This window comes from Erythrolamprus reginae, chromosome 2 (assembly GCF_031021105.1).
Source record: "Erythrolamprus reginae isolate rEryReg1 chromosome 2, rEryReg1.hap1, whole genome shotgun sequence".
In the NCBI taxonomy this organism is placed as follows: domain Eukaryota; kingdom Metazoa; phylum Chordata; class Lepidosauria; order Squamata; family Dipsadidae; genus Erythrolamprus; species Erythrolamprus reginae.
Window position 1 is genome coordinate 227696386 of NC_091951.1, and position 10150 is coordinate 227706535.

The 10150-nt window shown below is 39.2% G+C and overlaps 1 protein-coding gene across 2 annotated transcripts in view; it reads right to left on the reverse strand.

Moving 5' to 3' along the window:
• Positions 1 to 10150, reverse strand: part of LOC139162116 (low-density lipoprotein receptor-related protein 8-like) — a 67489-nt gene that overhangs the window by 28910 nt on the left and 28429 nt on the right. The window contains exons 15-19 of one of the 2 annotated variants that reach the window (XM_070742160.1): positions 9530 to 9710; positions 6853 to 7054; positions 5566 to 5730; positions 3871 to 4071; positions 2268 to 2443 (exon numbers count right to left, since the gene is read on the reverse strand). Coding sequence is in view for 1 of the 2 variants with exons in the window: in XM_070742158.1 (XP_070598259.1) it covers positions 2268 to 2443; positions 3871 to 4071; positions 5566 to 5730; positions 6853 to 7050 (740 nt within the window). In the remaining variant the exon portion in view is untranslated. Of the gene's footprint in view, positions 1 to 2267; positions 2444 to 3870; positions 4072 to 5565; positions 5731 to 6852; positions 7055 to 9529; positions 9753 to 10150 lie in introns of those variants that run through there. The other variant, XM_070742158.1, reaches the window with a different exon arrangement.

A 10150-nucleotide genomic window follows, 5' to 3' on the forward strand; every position in this document is an offset into this window, starting at 1 on the left:
GGGGTGTCCAACCTTGGCAACTTCAAGAGCTATTTGTTGGTGGAATTCTGGGAGTTGAAGTCCACAGGTTTTAAAGTTGCCAAGGTTGGATACCCCTGCTGTTCAGAGGTGGGTTCCTACCGGTTCTAATTGGTACTTTAACTTAGTGATGATGTCACAGAACCAGTTCTGTTGGTGTCTCCTTGGGTGCCACCATCTTGGATTTTGTTTCTGCACATGCGCAGCAGCTATTTTTTTTTATTGCTGAGGGCGCACGCGTACGGTACAACCCTGAGCGAATTGGCAGCAAAAGGATCCAGAACCCACCCCTGCTGCTGTTAGATTACACTTTCAATCTGCTTCCATTGCTTGATGACTTTTTATGATTTAATAGTAATCATCTCACCAGGATTATCTATCAGCAAGTTCTAATCAAATTATGATTAGGTCATCAACAAGATAATTTAACTCCTGAAGCCTTTCTGGTCTCTTTTTCCACTGCCTCAGATTTTTCCAACCATCTGAGACTTCAACAACTCTTGCCTTTGTACTTCTTGTTCAAAATATTTTATAGTTGGAGTTTAATTACCAACAGTTTCAATGAACAGTCTTATTTTCTTTTATCTAGTTTTATATTAATGGTTCTCACAATGCAGGTTATTCTCAGACATGGGAACCAGAACCAGAGTTTGAAAGTATTACTTCTTTATTCAGCCAATCAAACAATAATGCAGCTTTTACATTACAACTGGGGAAACTATTGCTTTGATTATATATATCTTTGTTGCCAGCAAGATGCCTCTGCATTTTAATACTGTCATAACCCTCTCCCCAAATACTGTATTTTTCAGAGTATAAGGCGTACCCTTTCCCCGCCTAAAAGAGGCTGAAAATTTGGGTGAATGTTATACTCCAAATGTAGCTTTTTGAAGCTTTTTCCCCCCACCCCTAATGAGTTACTAACAATCTTCTTGGCTTGCAGGATTTTTTTCATTCCTACTCTCTCCAAAAAAGTTTTTATTCCAGCCCTAGGTTTTTGTAGGTTTGTTTTCATTGCTACTCCCTCCGAAGATTATTTTTTTCAGCCCTAACCAGGGGATAAAATAATGAGTTGAGGCTGACCAGACTAAGGATGCTAGCCAGATGAATACCTGGTAGGTGGGTTCCCCCCCCCTATTTTCCTCTCTCAAAACTTAAGCTGTGTCTTATACGCCAGTGCATTTTATACGACATTTCCCATTTTTTCATGGTTACAATCACTATCCTTTTGCTATAATAGTAGCAACAAGTCCATATTGTATTATTATTCGAGAATGGCTATCTATTTTTCCTATTTTGAAAGAATTTTAGCATAAAGCTTAGGACAGTGATGGTGAACCTTTGACAGGTAGCACACGGAGCCATATCTGCTGGCACACGAGCCGTTGCCCTAGCTCAGCTCCAAAGTGCATGTGTGTGCTGGCCAGCTGATTTTTGGCTCACCCAGAGGCTCTCGGAGGGCGTTTTTGGCTTCCAGAGAGCTTCCAGGGAGAATGGAGGAGGGCGTTTTTACCTTCCTCTGGCTCCAGAGAAACCTTTGGAGCCTGGGGAGGGCAAAACATGAGCCTACTGGGCCCACCAGAAGTTGGGAAATGGGCTATTTCTGGCCTCCAGAGGGCCTCCGGGGAACAGGGGAAGCTGTTTTTGCCCTCCACAGGCATTGAATTATGGGTGTGGGCACTCATGCATGCACAATAGTGCACGCCCACACTTTTTTGGCACCCGAGGAAAAAAAGGTTCGCCATCACTGGCCTAGGAGGAAGCAAATCTCCTTAACCCATTTTTTTCCTTCTACAATTCAATTCAATTCAATTTATTAGATTTGTATGCCGCCCCTCTCCGAAGACTTGGGGCGGCTCACAACAGTAATAAAAACAGTATAATAATGGAACAAATCTAATAATAAAATATATAAAAACCTCAACAATTAAAAACCATACAGCACATACACATCAAACATGAAATATAATAAGCCTGGGGGAGATGTCTTAGTTCCCCCATGCCTGGCGATATAGGTGGGTCTTAAGTAACTTGCGAAAGACAAGGAGGGTGGGGGCAGTTCTAATCTCAGGGGGGAGCTGGTTCCAGAGGGCCGGGGCCGCCACAGAGAAGGCTCTTCCCCTGGGGCCCGCCAAACGACATTGTTTAGTTGACGGGACCCGAGAAGGCCAACTCTTCAGTTCTTATGTTATCCATTTTTAAGCATCATCCTAAGCATCATCAACATTCTAATGCTGGTCTTCACTTACAGGCCCATGAGGAGACTTGTAACAAATGTGAGCACACAGTTTTTGACATGGCACGGCACAATGGTTGCCTTCATCCATTCCATCTTGGCAGTCGGGTTTCCCATTGCAGACCAAAGTGTAATTGACATAGGTATCACCACACTGAAACTCATAGCTATGGCAGCTCCTGGGCTTACCTGGAAAAGCAAAGAGGACTTCAAGATTCTAGTTTTAGCACAATTATATATAAAATAACCATTGAAATCTAATGAAGCATGAGCCAAATTCAATACGACTTTCCCTTTGATTGATTTGGAATGGGTATGGGGAGAATAATACAAGTCAACAAAGAATTTTGAACTTTGTTGTTTTAGATGTTGATAGAAGCGAGAATGCTCCATGCATAAAAATAGAAAGATATCCTAACTGGAAGAAATGGAAGAAGAATGGCTGGAAACTGATGGAATTAGCAGAGATGGTCAAAACCCTGTAATGTAATATACAACACGTATAAAATTGTAAATAGAAATAAGAATCTTTAAGTTAAAAACAATAGCCTTAGATATGAAAAATATATAATACGACAAGGTGTATTACTGAAATTATATTTGGGGGAGGGTGTTTATGTGAAAAAATTCAATAAAATGTACTTTGAAAACCCCCCAAAAATTTTGACTTTGGGATTTGCTGATTAGACAAGTATGCTCTAGAAAAGGCTAGTCCATATTAAGTATGCAAAAGTAGAAATTTGAGGCTGCAATGTTATATTTTATTCTAGTATGCAGAAAAGAGAAGTTGTCAGTAGCTGTTCCCTTTCCTCTTTAACCTACACTTCTCTCTCTCTTCCCCTTCCCTCTTTGCCCATTGTTTCCATTTCCATTTTTATTTTATACTTTGATAAGTTTAATAAAGTTGTATTTTTTTAAAAAAAGGAGAACATGAGTGCAACAATCTGGCAAGCACAAATGGAAATAAATGGCAACAGTGCATGGTGAGAATGAGGTGCCCCACAATATCCTTAAATTTCAACTCCATAGGACATTAAACTAAAAACATTTAAAGACTAACATAGAACTGCTGTCATTGTAACTTGGCTCTTGTTTTGCAGCACTTCTCTCTGTTAAGCTAATGTCTCCTAAGAAAGACAGATCCCTCCCACCACTTCAAAAAACAAGACTATTGCACCAGCTACCAAGATGGAGAAAGTTTACATACATCCAATCTCATCAGTCCCGTCTCTGCAGTCAAATCAAATCAATCAAATCAAATCAAATCAAATCAAATCAAATCAAATCAAATCAATAAATAAATGTACTTGTTACTAAGGAAAATTCAAATAGAAGCCACTTTGCTGTGCCAGCCTATTAAACAGCTGTAAGAACATTTCATTTGGGAAAATTATTTTGCAATAGTAGTGGGTTCTATTTACCTCTGCTACCAGTTCAGAAACGGGAGCGCAGGGGTAACACTTCTGCGCATTTGCAGAGTGTTTTTTGACGACATTTTGGAGGGTGGGCAGAGCCTCTCACCACTACTACTGGTTTGCCATACTGGGCCCAACCGGTAGCAACCCCTCACTGGTTTGCAGCTACCATTCTCTTTATTATCCAATTGAAAGTAATACCTGTGTAACATCTGTCTGGCCATCCAATAACATGAATGCTGACTCCTTTAATGGAATGCAGGTCTTTCCATCACTTGATAGTACAGATTCAGGCGGGCAATGGCAGCTTCCTTTTTTGCTGGGGCTTAAGAGGCACATATACGAACATCCAACTTCTACACATGGGTTAGGGGCTGGTGCCTGCAGAACTTCACGCATCACCTGAAAGCCAAAATTTCAAGAGTATGAAAATGTTACACCAGGAGTTTCAGGGCATCTCTATTATGCACTTTGTATGTTCCTCCACAAAAATTACTAAAGGAACACAGACTGTGTATACTATGTACAATAAAGTATATTGCACTATTTTCATCCATTGTCTACTTGCATCAGATGGCAAGAGCCAGATAATTTCAAAAAAGCAGTCAATCCACTTTATGACTGTCTGTGTTTTCTTTCATTTGATAGGACTGTTAGATCTGTCTCCAAATCTATAACTGGAATGTGACTATCTTCTTTCTCATCATTCAATCTTCAGAGCCATATATCATCAAAGGAAAAAAAACCATTGATAACAAAGATTAAAAAATAAAAAGGCCAAGCAATGTCATTCAAATATTAGTATTCTTCACGATTGCCATAGTCTTTTTTCCTACCATCTTTATGAGTCCAAGAAAACTAAACAGTGTTATCACCTTCACTTCTCTGCCATCAAGTGTATGGTCACTATAAGCATACTGGTTGACGTTACCCTTGTTTTCTTAATGTTCAATACCAATCAACATTATTTTTTCATTTATCCCATATGAAGGTAGATTGAGCAAAAGAAATAAACCAGTTCTATTAATAGAGGAGAAATTTCTGAAATAAGAAAAGTTTGACCGAAATAACGTAAGATTTATGAAAGATCCTGTTAGTTTTAGAACTACAGGTAAGTTCTCGGACTTGCGACTACAATTTAGTCCAAAATTTCTGTTGCTAACTCAGATATTTGTCAAGGGAATTCTGCCCCATTTTATGAAGTTTCTTATTCTACCATATAAAACTTATTTTAATAAGCCAAGATTGTTGCAAAAATACCTAAATTTGAAATTATTGCAATAGTCCTCGGAAAGGGGCGGCATACAAATCTAATAAATTATTATTATTATTATTATTATTATTATTATTATTATTATTATTATTATTTAGGGAAACTAGCTTAGCTCAGTGAGGGACTTCTGCTGGAATGAAGAAGAAGAAGGAGGGACAAAATGAAATGTGAATGAAAACATAATTTTTATGTATTTAAAATAATTAAATTGAATTGTTAAATTGTCCCGAGGTGAATTGTCCCACGGCACGTTAGCCATGGTCAGATGGCCACAGAGACTTGGCTATGGTGAATTGTCCCATTCTGAACAAATTACGCTATAACCAACAGTAGCTTTTCGTATAAATGACTTATTCCTGGTCAAAATTCTATTATCAGTTACAATATAAACACAATACAATATCAGTATTGACGCAGCTTTAGTCTGACAAAGTATGGGGCTTGGCTCATACTTTTTGAAGCTCATGGATATGGCTCATGCATATTTGAAGATCCAGGCCAAATAAACCTGCCTTAACATTTATTCATTTAAAGCTAGAGACATGCCGTTGGCCAAGTAAAATAAAAATAGGCACTTGTTCCAGTCATCAACCTTTCCATAATGTGTACTACTTGTGCAATACCTTTAATCCATATGGTTGTCCATGACTCTTTAGGAGAACTGTTCTATTTTTGGCTGTCCTTTTGTCTATCTTCTGTACTATCCTTGTTTGCAAGTCAGACCAAAAGATGTAGTCTTCAAACACACTCACTGAGAAAGGACTATGTATCTCATTCATCTGAAATATCTAAGGGAAAAAATATTGTTAAGAGATGCATCACAGCTCAGGGACTGAGATTTTATTTTCAGACACACTAAAAGATCTAGAAGTTGGACACATTCCCCTAGTTTCGAAGAAGTGTGGCATACAAATTTAATAAATTATTATTATTATTATTATTATTATTATTAATTATTTATTTATTTCTGCTACCCAGAAAAGAACAAGATGATGACATTATCAGAATTGACACTTTCCTTTAAAACAGGGGTGTCAAATTCAAGGCCCGGGGGCCGGATGTGGCCAACAGGATACTTAGATCTGGTCTGTGGGGCTACCCTGGAAACAGTGAAGGATCAGTCCTCGGTGCTTCTGCCAATGAAAATAGGCTCCCAAGCTCCGGTTTGGGCTGCCACGGCCTTCTGCAACCTTTTGCCAGTGAAAACAGGGCTCCGTTGCAAGAGGCCATGACCACCGTCTGCCGCACGAATCCCAGCGACCAGTTAGGTCCCACAGAGTTGGCCTTCTCCGGGTCCCCTCGACTAAACAATGCCATTTGGCGGGACCCAGGGGAAGAGCCTTCTCTGTGGCGGCCCTGACCCTCTGGAACCAACTCTCCCCAGAGATCAGAGTTGCCTCCACCCTCCTTGCCTTTCGTAAGCTCCTTAAAACCCACCTCTGTCGTCAGGCATGGGGGAACTGAGATATTTCCTCCCCCTAGGCTTATAAAATTTATGCATGGTATGTCTGTTTGTATGATTGGTTTCTCAAATAAGGGTTTTTTAAAAAAATTAACTTAAATATTAGATTTGTACATATTGTTTTATTATTGTTGTTAGCCGCCCCGAGTCTATGGAGAGGGGCGGCATACAAATCTAATGAATAAATGAATGAATGAATGAATGAATGAATGACAGCTGAAAACGGAACTCAGGAGCCTGTTTTTGCTGGCAGAGTGCTTGGGCCATCACAGGAGTGACATTGAGCTGGCCACACCCATCCTGGCCTCTCCCACCCCGCCCCGAGGTCAAATACAGCCCCGATACGGCCCTCAATGAAATTGAGTTTGACACCTCTGGTTTAAAACAAAGAACTCAAATAAATTCTTGCCTGCTTCCATAAACGTTATGTACATATAGTTGGCAATACCTTCATATCGCTACCATCCAAAGAGGCTGAGCCAATGGAGTGAAACTTGTCATCAGACCAGAAAATTCTCCAGCTCAAGAAATCAATGGCTAGGCTTGTGGGCCAACCAAGTCCATTATCAATTATCACTTCTTTATTACTTCCCTCCATCCCTGCTTTCTTGATTATGGATTCAACGCCTATTTCACACCAGTACATAAATCTAGGAAAGAGAGGATAATGTGACATATATTTTTAGAATGGAATTCAACTACTATGGCTTACAATGCTTTCTAGAAGAGTTATTGACCACCAAGTTAGATGGCCTTCATTGTACATTTTATTTAGGGTACCAGACAAGAAGACCCACTAGTATTTCAGACGATTTCAATCTAGGGAAACATTAGTATCAGAATTCTTTTGATTAATGTCTCTTCATATAAATCCTACATTCTTTGGAATTTAAAGTTAGATCACCACTCTCTTTTTATCCAATCATGAATCAGATCTACAGTTTCAGCACAATCGTGGCATCATATACCGTGGCTCCCATTAAGCATGGAGCTTGGGGGAGTGTAGACTACTCTGTTAAAGCTTAATACATCTGGGGTCTAAGCCTAACCCTTCAAATGGGCCATTGCATTTGCCTTTAAATAGTATTAGAGCCAAACTAAATAAAAACATTGTTTATTATTTTGCATCTACATCATTTAAAATTTTTGGTAATCTGAGGCAAGTTTTCATTTTGAGATTCTATTCCATTCCCAAGCTAAGGGTCATTTCTATCCCATGTGCATATTATACTCCATGTGTTTGTGTGTGTGCACATGTGTATTTCTGCAGCTAAGAGTAAGCAAGGTGACTAACAAAATTAAGGCAAAATTGAAGAGCTTCAAGTAGTGCAACATGGTATTATAGACTCTAATTTAGTCCTCTTACCAATAAAGGAGAAGAGCAAGAAGCTATCTTAATAAAAAATAATGATGATTCAATAAAAAGTCCCAAGAAAGATATTAAAATGTTGTTAAAATTTAAACTTTAAAACATGAAACAATACTAAACCAGACTGCAGAGCAGGGTCAATACATATTAAATTGGCTTGTAGGTTTAAAAGGCTCACTGCAACCTTTATTCAAAGGGAGGGAATGCTGCAACCTTGTGCTAAAAAATACCCTCTTCAGATCAAGCTAATATCCAGCCATTTTGAACCATCTTAAAAATGCATCTTTTCTAGCTCTTAACTAGATAAACAGGAAGGTATGAGGAAAGGCACACTATCAGGCGCTCTGGCTTAGCCACACAGTGCTTCATATGACAAGTTCCAGGGACTCTGCCTGATAGCATACTGGTAGCCAGTGTGTGTCTTCAAAATAGTGTGTTATGCTTGCTAGTCCTATGTGGCAGCCTTTTCCAATCTGTAACAGCATCTTGCTCTCTGGTGAAGCTCAATTCAGGGTTGCCTTGTATACATAGCTCTATCCTACCCTAGCTCAGTGTTTCCCAACCTTGGCCACTTGAAGATATTTGGACTTCAACTCCCAGAATTCCCCAGCCAGCATTCGCTGGCTGGGGACTTCTGGGAGTTGAAGTCCAGATATCTTCAAGTGGCCAAGGTTGAGAAACACTGCCATAGCTAGTAAATTAGGTGAATCTGAAAAAAGACATAGGGAAAGTTCAAGTCATGCATCTACTCCTTCAGAAGGCTGCAGCCAGTCCCAGGTAGACAATTCCACGTTGTCCACAAAACAATCCTTCGGGATTCAACTTCAGCTGAGTATTTCTCACCTATCCCATCACATTCAAGTGTGGAGAAGCTTCACTTGACTCTGATGTCAAGGGAATGTAAACTGGGCATCATAAGCCTAATGATGAAACCGTTACAGACACTGAATAATCCCAGGAAAAGAGTGGAATCTCCTTATTAAATGAACTGCCAGTATATGTTCATCCAGTGCTTTTATGGGGCACGGCCTAACCTCACCAAGTTCATAAGAGGTCAGTAAGGGGCGTACATAAGTGCACCAGAGTGCCTACTGTCCCCTGCCCTATTGTCTCTCCTGTATCTCATATATCTTCTCTTCTATACCTATATCTTTTCCTGCTATTCTCTCATAGTTATATTTCACTCCTTTATTTTCTCCTCTATTCCCCCCTTAATACATTCTACCTGATTATATCCTCTCTAACCCTCATTGTGTATTATTGTGTACTGGACAAAACAAACAACTGTTACACAGCAGGCCAAATAAATTTGATGATCAGAATATCAAAAGCTGCGAACAATCTTGCCTTTGGTTTTTAAAATTTTGTGTCTACTGTGGTTAATATTTGAATATTTATCACTTTCATGGTTAATTGCCCAGGATCACTTTGTAAAGTGAGTTGGGCAGCATATAAATTTAATAAATAATAAATAAATCAAGCAGAATCAATAGAACTCTACTCCTAGTTTCTTCTCTCTAAAAATATCCATTTGCCTTATCAATTACGATTCAATCGTATACCGTAACTGGACAGACCTGACCACATATCAACATGAGCTCAGACAGTGTTTTCAAGTCATCCCCCACTGAAATATCTTCTCTAAAAAGACAACATTAGCGACTCAATGGACTCATCTATCCATCTTGTTTCTGAGATCTATTCCTAATTCTTTTGAACCATTCCAACAAGCCCAAGCAAAATAGAAAAGGCTTACCTATCCAGTGGGTGGAGAACTAATGACTGTGGTTGCTCCAGATCCTCAAGAACCACTGTATAGACAGGATTTCCCTTCCAAGTGGTATTCAACTATGTAGCCAAGATCTGTCCTGAGATACCATCAGTCCAGTAAAGGTTCCTTCCTAACCAGTCCACTGCTATACTGTCAGATTTGATGCCTGCAATCCAATGTTTGAAATGATAGAAATGAACTGTCTATTGTTAAGATTTACAAACATGTGAATGGGAAATATCAGCCAACATCTCCTATGAAGTCAGTAATTGAAAAGCAAAATTTTATTACAAATTGTTTTTTTAAATAGCCATATAAGGGAAAAGACATCCTGTTCAGAGGGTTTTGTGCAGAATATCTCTGGTTTAAGGCTGAACAGTTACGACTGTTATTGGTAAATTGTTCAGTGTTAATTGTGCTTGAAATCCATCTTCTTAGACAATCCTCAAAAATACTCATAGTTGACCAATAGACACAAAAGGATGCTTTTTTAGGGGTCAGTTCTGCTGTTACTCTCTCTCTCTTAGTGTACACTGGAAGAATCTTTACATTTATAGACTAGAAGCTCATAGAAGCTCAAACTCATTACCGGACTCAATAGTGTCA